We start from the raw sequence: 18071 nt of genomic DNA, 5'->3' as shown, positions 1-18071 counted from the left end.
CAGCCCATTTTTGGTTGCCTAATAGTAGGCGACCTATGATTTCATGCTACCCAATAATGTCTAAATATACTCGCGAGATGGCAGGAGGGAAGAATGCGTCGAGAACGAACGAACGAACACTACAACCATTACACCGTAATTTATTTAATAATAATCGAATTATAAGTTGAGAGGTTTAAAGGAGAGAGGTTTAAAGTTCTACTAATAAGGAACATTATATTAGTATTCCTGAAGTTCCTGAAGAGCTAATAGAAGTTCAATTATTTAGTTCTGTCAAAATTTACAGTGATATCACTAATATTGAAATCGCCATGATGTAGTAAAAACGCGCCGTTGCCAAATGGTTTATATTTGTGAAGAAACTGATCAAGTTATTGAGCCGCTGATTAAATTTTCCGTTTTATTCGTTTTCGTTTTGTACATTGCGGTTTCGTGAATTGTGAATATGATATTTTGGATTAAATATTAGTTATTTTGTTGTTCATGCTAAACTATCGATACGCAATAAGAGAAATCCGTTCAGTCCACAGGCTCTTGAGTGTCCCTTTTCCCAACACCATAAAAGAGACAATTACCGAACGTTTAGGTCCTTACAAGAATATTCTAGGGCCTTATATTGAAAGAAACCAATGAAATTTGATAAAAATATCAAGTAGAAAGTTAGATAGTTAGAATTCTAGTATACAATGAAAAAAACCAGATGCGACCGGCCAAAAATTTCACCTCAATCTTGTCACTGATAACAATAAATCTCAAAATGTTTAAAAACACAACACTTATAAAGATAAGAAAGTGATAACGGATAAAATGTTACCTGAATGAACTTCTCTAGGTTTCGGTAAGTTGGTAACACAAGTATGGGGACACATCAAAACATTCGCAGGATGTAAATTACCATCCATAAATCTTCTTTTCGTTTCCGATAAGTGAATACCACCCAGAGGTGTTTTCGGAAGATAATTCGGCGGTACAAGCGCCAAACAATAAAGCCCCACTTGATGTATGGAATCGACTGCTTGTAAAACTCTCGACATCCATTGGAATGACTACGAAATAGTATTTTGATATATAAAAACGAACGTCGTGATTATAATAGTAGTAAATAAAAAGAGTTCGGTTAGATGGCGTTAACTTACCTCTTCTTCGCTACAGTCGGGACGTTGTTCGGCTATGACGCATATCCTTTCGTCTCTCAAAACTTTGATACTGAATACCGCGATTCTTCCACGATAAATGAATTTCATTGGTTCCACTGCTAATACAGTAGCGATGATATCGTCGACGTTGTGTTTTCTTCCTGTTACCGTCATCAATCCGTCACGCGATCCGCATACAAATACCAAACCACCCGGTCCTAAGAATCCAAGTAGACCGGATCGAGTGTATTCGGCGTCGGATATCGGTTTTCCGTCCGTTCCTAGAGGTTGTACTTTGAACGTACTATTACTAAGACCTTGCAAGCCCCAGTACTGAGTACCTGTTGAGCCCGAATTGACACAAATCTCGCCCACTTCATCTGTTTTGCAAATATACGAAGGTCCTTCCATTTTCACAACAACTATCACACAACCTGGAAAAATAAATGTTGGAATTTAGATACGAATTAAGGAAAATTATGAATTATTTACCTGGCATCACTTGCCCACAGTCTTGCAATGTTAATGAAGTCAAACTATTTTCTTGATCAACTCTTACTACGCCGTAACTTAAGCCTTGCATTGATAAAACGCCTCGTCCTGTAGCGTTAACTCCTGCCCTTCCAGGTCTTCTTACAGATACCGTTAGAACTTCACTGGAACTGGCGCAGGGACAAATGGCATCGGCTCTGAGTCCTTTCGCTTGAAATACTGATAAAAATTGATCACATGAACTCAAAGACCAAGGATTAGCCCCATCTGCTACGAGTAACATCCTTAAAGAGCCTGCAAACATCAACATTAAAAATGATTCCGTGAATTGATAAACATTTTCTAACCTAAATTGACGTCCTTGTGGTCTTTAGTTGCCAACAAACCCCAATGGAGATCTCTGGATTTAACTACTGCTACTGAGGCTCGATGTTTGGTAATCATTTGCATCCAACTAGCGGGGTTTACTTTCATTAGTGCGTAAGGGATGTATATAACGTGCATGCCGTTTAGAACGCTCGTCAATACCGAATGCCAAAGTCCCACTTCTCTCTTGAAATCTAATACGCAAACCATATTCTCCCCTTCCGTGTAGTTACAAGACATTGTTAGCATTCTGCAATGTTGTACCATAGCTGTGCGCGTTATTGTTACCCCCATTACCGAGCCATCACGGTCCGTGCTGTATTCTATGTAAGCTGGTGTTTCATCGGTTAACCTACAAATTAAAAGTTGGAATACTATTGATAGTAGATGATGGATAGTTACTTACCTTGGCGTCGGAGACCAGTCTTTAGGGGTTTTAGTTAAATGTTCGGTAACGAACCAATTCAATTTCGGCCATCCTTTAAATTGAATAACTTCTCCAGAAGCAGTTTTCGGTAGACCTTTTAAACAGGCTTCGGAAGTGAGCGCTACTTGTACGGCGCAGCTGCCTAACAAAAATCCTATTTGTAAGGAACCGGCGTCTCGTCTAGTAATAGGCACTTCTATTGGCACTGGTACGATGCCCGCTTGTAGACATCCGTAAAAAGCACAGAGAAAATTGATTGGATCATTATTTGGATAGACTAGAGCTACTCGATCACCACATTTTAGACTAGTATCACCGTTTTTGCTAAAAGATTTGGTCAAAAGTGCGTAAGCTATTTTGTGCGATCGGCTTAACAATTTACCTGGAAATAATCATTGGAAACATTTGATATAGATTATTAATCTAATGATAAAGTACTTACCGTACGTTAATGTTACTGATAATTTTCCATTAGGATCTAATACAGTGGCCACGGGTGCTTTAAAAGTACCATTTCCATATCGAGTAATGGCGGCTTCTAAACTTCTTGGTAAACCCGATGGTACTACAAGTTGTTCACCTACTGCCGGACTCATACCGCTTCCTACAAAAGATTGTTACGAAATTATTATTCTTCATCATCAGCTATTGTGCACCTATTCCCGGACATAAGTGTCTCTAATATTTTCCACATTATTCTGTCTTGTTTCATTTGTATCCAGCATAAGCTTCCTACTCCCTTAATATCACCAAGCTCGAACGTTTCTGTGGTCTTCCTCCTTTTCGTCTCTTCTCTATTGACGCCATGTTGTGGTCTTTATGGTACATCTCTCATTGTTATGTCTTTCAACATGATCTGGAGATCTCCTATTTTTCTTCTGGTCTCTTTTTGTTCTATATAATCCGTCTTCCTGTGCCTTGTTGTCCGGAATGACCTGGACTACTTCTATTTTTCTTCCAGTCTCTCTTGCTCGCCATGCTTTGAACTTTATGGTACATCTTTCTTTTACGTGTCTTCCAACATGACATGGAGTGCTCCTATTGTTCTGGTCTCTTCTGGTCTCTCTTGGTCGCCATGTTGTGATCATTATTGTTCACCTTTTTTTGTCATGTCTTACAACATGACCTGGAGAGGTCCTATTTTTCTTCTGGTCTCTTTTGACCGCATTGTTGTGGATTGTGGGGTCTCCCTATTTTTCCTTCGGTCTCTCTTGGTCGACTCGTTGTGATCCTTGTTTTGTCTTTCAACATGACCTACGCTCTACCATTTCAATTTGCCTGGACGTTTTATGATATCTGTGACTGCTGCATATTTTTAGATTTATAAAATTAGTTCTCAAAAAAATCACAGCTTATATGTCCGTTGGATCATATTATGGATATTCCACTAGCAGTGTCTTCATTCATATAGTGATATTCCCTTGGGTATAGTCGATAGAATTTTGTTTTGTAACAAGAAGATTTTCCACATCATCCAACTACAATTTTTTACATGTTTTACCATTTTCAAAACGAGGGAAAGTATAAAATTACCCAAAGATTTGTTATAGAAAGTTCTGTTATAGTAAAATCATACAAGTTTCAAAATACATATCGCGAAGATTTTTAATTTTTTGATAATATTTAGTAAAAACTTACCCTCTGGTTTGGGGGCGTTAGGATCTTTGGGATTAGCTGCAATTTCCAATTCTATATCGTCATCTTCGTAAAATTCGGGTAGAGGTCTACGTTTCGGTCTCTTGAGCGTATTCAGCAATTGTTGTATTTTTGTAGACACTTTCCATCTACCTGTGCCGGTTCCAACTGTATCATCAGAACCAGACGAACCATATCGGTTTACTCGATCAGCTGCTGGTCTACGTCCTCCCACTGCAGTATTATGGGTTACATCCGGAGGTTGAGAATCTATGAAAAAATCATTTTTCCAAATGATAAAATTTAAAAAGCCAATCAATTTTGACTCACAAGGTCGAAAGTTTTGTAGTACATCACTGATCTCCGTAATTTCGATTCTTCTTTTATCTTCCCAGTTATTTGGCGGCGGCATTCGAGGCCTATGATGTAACGGTGGAGGAGAGCCGGTACTACTTGTATCCGATAACGGTGGCGGCGGAAATATCTGAGGAGTACCACGGTCTCTTACTCGTTCTCTTTCGGGGGTACTTTCCACCGTCTCCTCAATTACAATGCTATCTTCATCGGACGAAGATTCTGAAATGTGTTTCGATGAAATTAATCATCAATACTTAAGTGATTTGGATACAGGAAAAAAAGTGGGTTTATTAGGACACTTGAGGATCAATTAAAAAGTTTTTTTTTCAACACGCCTCATTTATTTCGTTTGGATGTATAATCTCAAAATTTGCCGGATTATTGATATTAAATTTCACGGACTTACCGGAATCATGTCTGTCTCGATCGGGACTCCTCGCCATCACGGAGGTTCTCTTGGACGGCATCGGCATAGAAGGTTTGTGCCTGTTTTGCAAAGCTTGTGCGAGTGCCTGTTGTACGGCTTCTTGTCTAACTTCTAAGTAAAAACAAGAATTAATTTCAGATTTAGATAAAAACACTACCGTCACTAGTTAATCCACATAAACATAAATGACTACTAAGTGTATATTATAAAAAAAAAAAAAATAAATAAATAAAATTCAGACTTGCTTTCTACTACCGTTCTACTAAGTGCTCGGCATATTAATTGCAAGAGGAAGCTAGGATTTACCTACACATTTGGAGATAGTGATTATTCGTTTCGTTCGGAGAGATATCGAATTCCCACTGGTCGAATTGAAAAATTCATTATCGTGTAAACACAGTTTCAGATAAGGGTGGGTATTGGTAGGTACAGTTAAACTTTCGTTGATAAAAACGTCGATAAACAACTATAATGGTCACTTGTAGATATCTTACCATCAAGATTTCTCTAATGTTTGATATACAGGACGATTTTTAAAACATCGATTTCTCAATGAATAACGAAAAATTTCAATTAGAAATATTTCACGTAAAAGTTGATTATTAATAAAAGATGATCAAAAAGTAAAATATTTACAACGGCTGTAGATGAAGTTTTAGCATTCAAAGTAAATCCAAACTTATTTTACTCGTTCGAAAGGAAACTCCGGTGAGCCGAAACTAAAGTGGGAAAGTAAAACTAAAAATCAGCACTTGAACGAAGTTTTTGAATTTTAAATAGACTATGAACTTTGACAGTTCATAAACGATGAAAATTTTTAGATTGAGAGTGAATTAGAGTGAAAATAACGACTTGGGAAAATTTTCGGATTCTATTTTTTATAAATATTATATATAATACTATATAATAAATTTTACACACTAATGTGATGAATAAAAAAAATTTATTCATCATTTTTGTTTTTTCTCAGTGAAGTTTTTCCTAAATTTATATTTATAGGTCGAACTTGAATGAAAACGTAAAAAAACACGATAAAAATAAGCCTTTAATAGTCCAGGCGTTGTAGTCAAAAATTTTACTAAAACCTGAAATTTAAAACAATGATTTTTGTCCCACAAGCAGTTTTTGAATTGTACTTTTTCGAAAAAAAATAGCCCCATTTTGAGATACGTGGCAATGAAGTGTTGTTTTTCGGTAACGGATCCCTGGTGCGAGAGTTATGACGCGCATGCTCAAGTTAATTGGGCTATCACTATCTGAATTCATGATTTGAGTGGACTGAAATCAGATTATTAAAATAATTGTTGTTGATTTGCCGTTTATACACAATTGATATTTGTGAATCCGCTCCCCGATCCTGAAAATAGCTTTGTCAGTTCTTTTCGGAAAGTGTTAAAAAGTTGAATGAAAATTTTCTTATCGCACGTTTTTAGACACATATTATGAAAAAGTCTTGGGACTAGAATGACGAGTAGCCTTTTCAAAAACTGTTCGTATACCAAAAATCATTTCTAATGGTTTTTGTGTGAGGTTCCTGGACCATAAAAAAAGTTAAGGTAATTATACACTTTCACGGTCACCTGGTTTTTTGGTTCTAGAAAATCGAAAAATGGATGGATTTTAATGATCTTGGTCTCAAAATGTTCCATTTTACGGCGGATTTATAAAAAAAATTAGTAGAAATAGCTGGAATGAAAATTTCTCATAGTTTTACTGTTTTAAATCGTAAAAAAACGGTTTTGCAAAATAATCCTTTACAAAAAATTATCTCATTATCAGATAAAGTTCTTATATTTTTTTTGTATTCTACATAAATTAATAAACAATTTAAAAAAAAATCCAAAAAGAATGATTTTTTCAGTTTTTATAGCTTAAAATGAATTAGATGAAAAACAATCAATTTTCTTGAATAGCTTTGTACTATATTCTTCAATGTTAATAGTTTTTGGACCATTAAAAATCGAAAAATAGATAAATTTTATAATTTTGGTCTCAAAATGTTCCATTTTACGACGAATTTATGAAAAACACGGGGGTAGTGGCTGAATTTGCGGTTTTTAATAGTTTTAAACCTTTTTAAAACTTTTTTTTTTCAAAATATTCATTTTTTTATGTAAATTGCGAAAAGAAATATACGAACTTGATTCCACGACGTCAGAAACAGTTACGAAGGATTATATGTAGAAAGTCATTTTTTTGCATTTAAAGTCATGAAACTGTAAAAAATATTTATTTTTTTTAATTTTCGTATTTTTTTTATAAATCCGCCGTAAAATGTAACATTTTGAGACCAAGATCATTAAAATCCATCCATTTTTCGATTTTCTAGAGCCAACCTAACCTAACCTAACCTAACCTAACCTAACCAAAAAACCAGGTGACCGCGAAAGTGTATAATTACCTTTTGGGTAATTATAAATTATAAAGTGTATAATTACCATAATTTTTTGTAAAGGATTATTTTGCAAAACCGTTTTTTTTACGATTTAAAACAGTAAAACTATGAGAAATTTTCATTCCAGCTATTTCTACTTATTTTTTTTATAAATCCATCCATTTTTCGATTTTCTAGAGCCAAAAAACCAGGTGACCGTGAAAGTGTATAATTACCAAAGTTAAGTACGGCTTCTCTAATCTGTTTATTTTACTTCGTATATATACGAAACACAACATTAAATCTTGTCAGCATAACCATTATTAGTTTACTTTATTATAGAGCGTGTCTTATAAATAATGTCGACTTTGTTTATTAAATAATCATACAAAAAGAAACCCTAATATTCGTATTTTATGGTTTTAACCCAATGTTCAGTGAGCTTTTAAAGACATTCTTTGTGCTTAGATGCAAAAAATTGTCGCACGGCATTTTAAACATCTCCTTTAGACTCAAATTTTTCGATCGATCATATTCTATAATTATAAACGTCGTAAACCTGTTTGTTTATAGTTATTCATGTATGAAAGGTAATAATTAAATGATTATGCCCTTAAGACGATAGTTTTAAAAACCCAATCGGTTCGTAAATCATCCGAGAGTCATATTAGTTATGAATAATAAATATTTTCCTTAAATTTAGTTCGATTTACCAAAGTTTTATTTTTACCTACGGTTTAAAGCTTTCTGTTAACTAATCTTTGATTTTTCTCCGATAGATGGCTCGCACATCTGGTATGATTTCGAAGTACAATCAATTTTCATAATTCCACAAGTCTTTCCGTTCGAATCTACTTCTGATAATTGGTAATTTTTCTAACCACCGGTTTTTAATGTTCGTGTTGTTTGATTGTCAGTTAATGATTTTTAATGGTATTATATGGTAGCTTTAGAAGGTTCGAGAGAGTCCGATAATTTTGCTTTTGTACTGCTTCACATGTACCCTCAATAAGCTATCTTCAAGTCGCCACTATTTATATGATTAAGCCAAGTGCCGTCCACTCATTAATTGACATATTTATCGCAATCCATCTATTTAGAAGAACATACAAAGAAAGATTGATTGAAAGAAAGTTAAGTAGTTGTACTCTTTATCAAATTAGAGACTGGTCACATGTAAATCGACATTACTGATAAGACACCCTCTGTAAGTTTTTCAGAACACGATGTTTTGTAATAAAATTATGTCAATAATTATCAAAAACCATCGTAATCACGACGATTTAGCAACAAAAACATATAAAAGTATCTCAATAAATACTTTATATCAAATTAGTAATAATGAAAAGTTGTAATTAAAAAAATGAAATGGAAAAGCGGAAGCATAATGTCTGATGAGTTCGAAAAAACCAATAAACAGGTAAGAACTGACACAATATCTAAAAAAAAATAAGTTTTTCGTTTTATTAAAAATATTATTATCGTTTAAATGCGGAAAATGATTTTTTTTTACCAGCTAGTGATATTATACATAATGGAAACTATAATTAATTGTTAAAAGGACAATCTGTATATATAAAAGTGTGAAAATTTCAGATTTAATCTAATTAATTAACCGTATTAGACGCAGTTCTGTACCTGTATATTTTTGAGCTACGTTATCTTACCTGAATGATACCTGCTTTCATTACGTGTAAGTCTTCGATTTCCCCTACGCGTGGCGCGGCTTGCAGGACTAACCCCGCTGACGGAATCCTTCTTTTGATTTTCTTCAACCACATCTATACATGCAAAACAATACTGATCCACATGCGAACGACATAAAGGACTCAAATAAACCCACAAATAATCTGTCAATGTAAACGGAGACGTTTTTTCCTTCTTTTCCCCTCTATCAATATACTTAGTACTTTAGAGCAAAAAAACGTCCCCCTTTATATGATTTTTGACGGATTATTCCTATTTTGGCATCATTTTCATTGAAATACTCGGTATTTTGATGTTATACTCTTTTTGAAATTATTCATTTCTAGATATTATTTCATTTCCATTTATCGTCCTAATTAAATAAAACCTTGATCACGTTTTCAAAGAAATATGTTAAATAAGCTACATGCTGATCACAAGATACAATATCATTCATTCCACAAGACGAAAACACAACATGCGGCCGAGAACCAAAAAAACATTCTTTTCATACAATAATACTTATGACGAGGATATTAAGTAAATTTTTCTCTTAAATGTAACATTTGGTGGTTTTTGTTTAATTAAAAAGTATAGTTTTTTATAGTGTATGAATTTTATTTTTTATTATATCTAAATATTTATCGAATCTAATTAATGTGGAAATCAATTTGGCAACACCGTGTCCAATTTTGTCTATTGATCAGTTTCCGCAAGACACTTAAAAATAAAATGACGTCGTACAAATAAATTTTATTATTTATTATCGCTGTACGTTAATAAATAAAATGGGTCGAGATATTATACTTTTGACGTTATTTGCTGGACACTTTGAAATACAAAGTGCCTTACAAAAATAGATTTTCAGTACAAGCATCGGACAGTTCTGTGCAAGTGTCAGTGAACTGCGATATCTCGTACAATGCTTAAAATGCAAACACTAAATGAGTCACCAACCTAATAACGTTGGTAGTTTTTCAGTAACACCTGTAGAGATATGTATAAATTAAATATTAATGAATATTAAAATTTTTTTCTATCGTGTGTGTAATTTTTTTCCGCTGTTATATATTTATAGGTATAAAAATATACGTCTCTCATTAAAATACACGCAACCAACATTACATTAGTCAAGTTGAAATTTTAATTAATAAAAAAACGTTGATGTTTTCATTATTGTATTACGTTTTGTTTTTATTTGGAAATATTTCTTACTGAATTTAATATATTATTAATATAGATATTATTTTAAAACGTAAGATTGACTTTTACATACATCTGTAATAGTGTGCCGTGTAATGATGGTTGTCTACATTTCAATACATGAAAGTATGTATTCCATTCAATAGCCCAGTCAAATTAGTTTATTTTCAAAGTAATATATGCTACTACTGTGGAAAATAAAGGTCATAATTTTGAGGGTATTCTTTATATGACTGTCTAAAGGATATAAAATCATCCAACAAAGATCATCCGCCCATTAATTTTTTTGCAATATAAGAAAAACCCTTTATTCCAGGAGTGGGCAATAATGAGATTTTCAAAATGTCTCCCGGTCCGCAGACCGTATGCTATGGACCAACGTTATGGGTTTTTATCCCTACCCAAAAAATGTTTTTGACAAAAACAATAGAAACTTTAGGATAAAGAAATTTGACAATTAATAATAGATTGTCTTGCTTAATTACATGCGAACTATTTTTTCCCTGTATAATATGTACGTAATTTTTAGATGAAGTCAAAAAACTAAAAATATTTAAATAAAATCCACATGTGGCATCCGAATATTAATTTTCTTTGAAAATGATCGTTTTTCAAGTAAATTTGACTGGACTATAAACATATGATAGTAAACAACACAATATGTTCGAAAACAAAAAACTCGTCAGTATAAAATGCAAAATAATAAAAAAAACGAAATGGGCTCGATTCGTTACACTAGATATTTGTATTGAATTTTGAGTAAATTGTGTTATAGATAGAAATATGTACGTTGTTTGGTATGTTTTTAAATTAGACACACGTTTACAATAACTCAAAATAAACTTTGTAGATTGTATATATATTTTTCGGGTTGTCAGATGGGTTAATGCGAAAAATAACCGTAATCACGTGAATTATCCCCATCATGCAGTATATTTGTCGGTTCTCTAGTTATAGTTCCATTCACGCGAAATAGAACTTCGTTACATGTAATGGCGTAGTTCGTGTGGAAAGATTTACTCAAAATTGGTTCACGCTACAATCCCGTGCCGTTGAAGATTCCAAATTCTCGGAATTATATAGTTGAAACATCGTCTACCATATACGTTTATTTCAAATTATTTGAAAGAATAATAAAACTTTTTCGAAAGTTCTGTTTTTATAAATATTTGAGGTTATATGTTTGACAGTTTCATTATTAACATTTTATACGCAAAGGTCTTGCAGAACTTTTAATTAGATTTATCAAAAATCCAAATGAAGCACATTTAGGAGAAATATTTACCTAATAAAAAAAAGCACGAATTCCATAAACATTGGTATACGTAATAATTATAAAATATCGTAACCTTCACTTTTTTCCACATAAGACGATTGCGTCATCTAATATACAAGGAGAACTAAAAATGTTTTAGTTGTGAATCAAATAATATCAAATTTGAATATTATTTAGTAACCAAAACATTTATTTCAACACTTTTATGAATAATAACTATTTCAATTAGAATTATTTTTAAATTAGAGTGTCTCGAACGCAGTTTAACTACCACTACATCAATCTTTAAGATTCCACGGTCTGACGAGCGTTTCGATTAACCAAATTATCATCTTCAGTGATCATCGGTGTGAGCGTTAATGTAGCGATAGTAAGATACGTTCAGTACTAATTATTTTGAATGAATATAGAAAAGCCTAAAAGAACCGAATGAATAGATCGTTTACGATATTTTTTTCACGTATCCGTGGTGTTTTAACTATTTCCCGCACCTGAATGGTAACGTTTTTCGTTGTGCGTGACTCTACGTTGAGTACGTCGTCGAGTGTGATGTTGTTTCCCATTTCCCGCAAGACCACCACCACCGCTACCATCACCGCTGTTTCCACCGCCGCTGTTATCACCGCCGCTACCGCTACCAGCTGAATGTAGCACCAAATAAAATGTCGGTAAGCAAGATGAACGAGCTAAGAGGGTGAATGGTAGGAACACATGGTATGTTGTCAAGGCCGGCCTGATAGCAAATGGTACGTGTGCAACGCGCGAAAAATTTAGTGTCGTAAAAGTGGATGAAATTCTGGTCATTTACGAACAGCTGGGACCGCGTAATCTCGCTTATAAGTCCATTTATAGTCATGAATAAGAAGGTTTGTTGACCTGTACGCGATATAATTGGAGAATTGGGCATCACCATTGGTAGTATCGCGAAAATTTTAGTCAGATGGGTACCAAGATTTTTGATTGTGAGCGGATATCACACGCGTCTGCCGTAGCGGGTAAATTGGGTACATCACTTCATTTCAAAGAGTAAATCCGCGTCTATGGAGTGGAGGAAGAAAGGAGAAGGCACGCCAGTTGAAGCGAAAACTACACTGTCAGGAAAAAAGGCATGAGAGGTCTAATTGCGGTTGATTTTCTCACTGAACAACGAACTGTGAATACGCAACCTCCTAAAAAATACGGTAAAACCTATCTACACATCAAAATGACGCGATCTTTCAATCCGTAGTGCGATATTGCTGCAAGTCAACACCAGACCGTATACATCTCGAATTACGATGGAATCGTTGAAAGAATTGGTTTAGGAATCGCTTCTTATAGTCCCGATTTGTCACCATGCGACTATTATTTATTTGGTCCATTAAAAGATTTACAAGATAGAATACTTCGTGAGCGAATGGTTACGTGACAAGTCGAGAGATTTTTACGAAAAAGGCATTCGAATGGGTGGTGAAAGTGACGGAGACTATATAAAAAAACTCTAAAAAACTTCCAGCTCTGGAACTTAATGATTAGCAATTTTCCGATTTTGAAGCACCCTCGTATATTGTACCTGATTTTGTTAAGCTTTAATAGATGCGATATACTGAAATAGCAAACCTGTTAATAAATTCTTGTAGTTTAATCATTGATTTGACAGGTAAAACATTTTAATTGCATCAAAAGTACAAGCATACATTGTATTAGGTACGTCACGTTAAATATCTAGAGTTAGAAATTAATTTTCCTAGCATTAGCACCCTAAAATGTGTTTATTATCTAAAGATATGCAGACACCTGACAGTTAGTAGTTAGTGCGCACCCGTGACAGCCCGAGGCACCGACGCGACACAGACGAAACGTCCTGGGAAACTGTTTTTATTATATTTTGCTTTTTTGACGTATCGCACACGTAGCAGACGCCTTGGGCCGGCTCTGTATGTTGTTACCGAGAAAAAATTTCTGTTTATATATCGCTGTTCCGGAAAACAATGACGTTACTGTAAAAATGTGACAAATAGAAATAAGTTTATAGACACATCCGCTACAGGATTATTGCGACATAGTTTAAATATCAATTGTTTTTACTTTGATCAATTAAACATGAAAAATTGCACTTACGGTCCATTCTACACTAGCGACAAAACCGCGACCTCCCGCGTTAGAAAAACAGAGACACCAACTAACGCGTTCACACGCGAACGGTAAAACGCAAGTGTAGAATGGCCCTAAAAATGACGTGATAGTAATAAGTGATTTTTTATGAGATATAAGATTTGATTTTGAAAAAACCGCAAAAAATTTGGAAAAATTGACGAAAACTTTATTGCAATCGATAGAACTATCATTATAATTTAGCGTTTGAAGACGATTTCATGCAAAGGCGTTAAATCACACGATCTTTGCGGCCAATTAACGGGTCCCAAATGTGAGATGAACTGTTCACCGTAGGCGGCTCTCCATTTGGCCATTGTTTCGCGTGTCGTGTGGCATGTAGCACCGTCTTGTTGAAACCACATGTCAGGCATGTCCAATTCTTCCATTATGGACAAAAAAAATCGTCAATCATCACACGGTTCCGCTCGCCTTTCACAGTAACGTTCCGACCATCGCCGCTTTCGAAGATAATGCCACCGGCCCATAATCGACACCAAACAGTGACTTTTTCGGGATGCATTGGTAGCTCTTGCAATGCGTCTGGCTGGTCTTCACTCCAGATGCGGCGATTTTGCTTGTTGACGTATTCATTCAACCAGAAATGAGCTTCGTTTTACGATAAAAAAGTGGATCTCCCTCCAACTTTGCCAGCGTCCATTCACCAAATGTTAGACGTTGTGGGAGATCGTGTGGCTTCAATTCTTGCACCAGCTGTATCTTATAAGGTTTTTACACCTAAATCCTTACGCAAAATTATCCACGTAGTGGTGTAAGGGAGGCCCAATTGCCCAATCGACATTTCGCGGTCATCAGTCAATTCATGATTAAATTATAGACCAAACTGAATAAGTTTGACAATGACACAAGACACGATTCACGCGTGATCTGTCAAAAGCAGTGTTGCCAAAAAGATACCGGTAAAAAATCACTCGTTAGTTGTGTTTCCTGCCAGAGTTGCTCAAATGTAATTTATGACAAAAACCGGGATCGACACCATTTAAATATATGATTCAAATATAATAGCTTTTAAAATGCGACTCTTCTTCTTTTTTATTTATTCAAAGGCAAAATTTTTAAAAAATCGCTAAAAGAACAAACTCTGTTTTTAGAACAAGGGACAATTTATAGATAAACAATGAGATATCCGCATTAGGGGTTGGAATTAGGGCGATTTAATGCTAATCCTTGGAAAATGAAAGTTTTTACATTTAGGTCACTATAATTCGGGAACGGCGATATATTCTTTACCGTCTCGGATCGTTCGATGTTAGTTAAGCAATTTGATTTTATGTTTAAAAGCTAAGCAACAGGTGATTTTTGTTATACATGAATTCTGAATATGATCATACTTTATTTTTTTTTGATATATCTTCAATATCTGTAGATATTTCTAAGTTCTTTTTTCTTAAATGTCATTTTTTTGAGAAACCAGATACACCAGACGATCAAATCTAACCAGGACTGTCAAATCTTTATACCCCCAATACTTTCGTTCCACTTGGAAAAGTGAAAGAAGTTACATTATAAGACATAGATGGCTCAAAACGGCCAAGTAGTACTCTTCATTTATTGTTTGACCTATTGGTATGAATTAGTACCGAACCACACCACGGCAATCGAAGAAAACGATGAGCAACACCTAGATTTTCGATCTATGTGATTTTGGCTCATTTTGAAGCGTTATTTGCCGAGTTGCTAGACAGATTATATTCATAAGTCCAAATTTCGTCAACAGTAATTATATGTTTTATGAATTTAGTACGTTATAACTTCTCCATTTGTGAAACATCAGATCGTTTGGTACAAATCTAGCACTGGCATTCTCACATTAATCAGAATATGTTGAGAATATCCTGAGATCTCTTTATTTGGTAGAAATAATCCGTTTTTCACAACAGTCGCTAGTTTTAACGAACAGTTCTGCTATATCTGTTGGCTCGCGCACTTTCAGTCATCGATCATCCAGTACCGATTTGTGGATTTCCTTCAACATTTCTGGAGTCGTCACCTCATTTGGTCGAACTCAGCGATGATGGTCTTCGCCTCGTTTGAACTCTGCTACCCAATACCTACCCTTTGATAACGAGGGAGCAGTCTCACCCAGAGTAGAATCTAGCTCAGTTTTTATTTTGGTCATGCCAGGTAAGGAATCTCCGAAATAATCAAATTATCACAATAGATCCAATAGAACTGATTCAAGCTTATCTCAAGGTAAAGATTTGATAAGCTCTAGTTATTTTTGTCTATATTATATTTTTCTTAACAATCCTAGCAATTATATCTGGATTTGCGTATCGTAAAGGATTATTGTAGCGAAACATGGATAAAAACATAGAAAAAACTGTTGTAATAATCGTATTTCGAATATTTTTCCACCACCCATTTGAAACTTTGTTAATAATTTACGTGATCTAGCTTTTCACAAATTTATTATTTATTTCATAATCTAGCAAATAAGAAACAACTTCTTTTCAAATATGCATACAGAGAAGCATTTGTAATACGTATACTTACTATACTTCCACCGCTATAATACGAGGGTTGTCTGACAAATTCCGTACTATAGAAGAAACAAGACATTTATGGGTGATTCCGTTCTAACTGTGATTTTTTGTATTCAAAATTTCAAGATTTTAAAATTTAACTTTTCTAACTTTTTTATGCATATTATTCATCTATTTTACTGTAAAAATAAAACTCTAAGAGGAATTTACTACAACTTCAAAGTATCACGAGCAAGACACAAATGTCGGATTTTGAGTTCCACGGTACTGACTCATTTATCCACGGTACTGACATGGTAACTTAAGATATTAAACAACAAGTGCATCAATTTTCCTCAGTTTGATCATAAACATTAGAATTTATAAGGTAATTAGTTTAAATCATTTGTTACGACAAAAAAAATTAATAATTTATCGGTAAATTCTAGGAATGGACATGACACGGTACTGACATTCAAGTGATGTAGTATAAGTTTTCTTTAAGTGGCAAGTTATATTGTATAAAAATAATGTTTAAATATCTTAAGAATTATTCAATTAACACAAAATTTTTATTAATTGATTATTAATTAATGACTAGTACAAAAAAACAATACAGGACATTGAATATCACAGTTATAATGGAATCACCCTTATATTTTTCGGTATAATCTCCTTTCAAGTCTATACTTTTAGTACGAGGATGTTCTAATCTACATAACCGTCTTTATCGTCCAAATTTTAAGGTTAGGAAAAGGGAAAAAGTCACTAAGGGACAGATCTCGTTAATATGGTGGGTGGTCAATGTACGGTCGTAAATGATTGTGCAGACTGTCCTCTTTCATGTGCTTTTCACAAACAAATATTTAATAACGGCTCAACACTCAGTTTTTTCCATTTTCAGACACATTTTCACAAGGACTCACTTATACGATTGTCAAACAGAAAATGCTGTCATCTTCAGGTTGAGTTCGGATACTCTTCAGACAACCCTCGTATGTTATTATTTCAAATTGTCAAATCCGGGTTAATCAGAATGGAATGCAATATGTATATAAGTGAGATAGAAAATAATACATACAAGTACCTATTTTTTTAGTCTTACTAAAATAAACAAGACGTAAAGAAAAAACAATTGTTAATGTAGAAGATAATCAGCCAGAAATTTATTTATAAAAATGTAAAACGTGATCTTTATTTTTTTTTAGATAGGTTTTCAATAATTCGAAAACGATGTGGAGAATTCTCAAAATTCTTAAGTTGAAAACAAAATATTTATTATATAGAATATGTTTAGAATAAGGGTCGTAGTCAGCTATCAAGTATTCAAGGGTTGCAATAAACAGATTCATTCAATATATAGTATGTCAAGAGGTTATCAACTATACTGTGTGACGTGTGAATATTCGAATCTAAATTTCTTGAAATAAGGAAATGTGAAGGTTTGTTCTTATCTACGTAAAGGTACTCAACATTCACGATCGAAAATCTCGGCGAGAGCTTCTTTGATGATGATGGAGCAGACTAAACTGCTGCGCAACTGCGCTTATTCTAATCTTAAAAAGAAAAGTGAAGACAAAGAACAAATATTCATCGATTCATCGTCGAAACCAGCTCAAATTTTATTCGAATTCTTGACTATTTATATAATTATGTTAACCATTAGAAATGTATTGACACTTTGACACATTATCCACCGTAATAATTCTCAAAACATACCGGCGCTTTATTATTGTCTTCAGTAGACTTTATTCTTACTTAGTTGTGCATTAGAGTTAACATTTAGCAAATAAATTTCATGATCCATCACCAAATCCATCCACCAGAAAAAAAATTCTCATATTCAAACGGTTTCGATCAACAACCTTCAGAAAGAGCTGCAAGGTACTAATAATCTTCCACGGATCGTGGATATTGACCTAACCTAACCTAACATAAATGTTCTAATAGGCAAGAAACATGCGAGTTAATACATGTTTGGACATGGACGCTCAAAGCTGACATCATGAATAAAATAGAACCGTTCGAGATGTGATGCTACAGGAGAGGCAATCCTCAATGATCTCGTGGAAT

The 18071-nt window shown here is 34.1% G+C and overlaps 1 protein-coding gene across 14 annotated transcripts in view; it reads right to left on the bottom strand.

Annotated features, from left to right (window-relative positions):
- The window catches only part of LOC130904046 (disco-interacting protein 2), a 255151-nt gene that overhangs the window by 8683 nt on the left and 228397 nt on the right, over positions 1-18071 (bottom strand). For 5 of the 14 annotated variants that reach the window (XM_057816558.1, XM_057816559.1, XM_057816551.1 and 2 more), the window contains 10 exons: positions 11871-12020; positions 4820-4951; positions 4387-4632; positions 4060-4326; positions 2864-3025; positions 2401-2803; positions 1976-2346; positions 1629-1922; positions 1137-1570; positions 815-1046 (listed from right to left, as the gene is read on the bottom strand). In XM_057816558.1, coding sequence (XP_057672541.1) covers positions 815-1046; positions 1137-1570; positions 1629-1922; positions 1976-2346; positions 2401-2803; positions 2864-3025; positions 4060-4326; positions 4387-4632; positions 4820-4951; positions 11871-12020 — 2691 coding nt within the window. Of the gene's footprint in view, positions 1-814; positions 1047-1136; positions 1571-1628; positions 1923-1975; positions 2347-2400; positions 2804-2863; positions 3026-4059; positions 4327-4386; positions 4633-4819; positions 4952-8881; positions 8996-11870; positions 12021-18071 lie in introns of all 14 variants that reach the window. The other 9 variants (XM_057816560.1, XM_057816561.1, XM_057816553.1 and 6 more) reach the window with 2 other exon arrangements.

Source organism: Diorhabda carinulata, chromosome 2, assembly GCF_026250575.1.
Source record: "Diorhabda carinulata isolate Delta chromosome 2, icDioCari1.1, whole genome shotgun sequence".
Lineage (NCBI taxonomy): Eukaryota > Metazoa > Arthropoda > Insecta > Coleoptera > Chrysomelidae > Diorhabda > Diorhabda carinulata.
The sequence above is the reverse complement of the archived record's forward strand: the minus strand, read 5'-3'. Positions and strand labels throughout refer to the sequence as shown.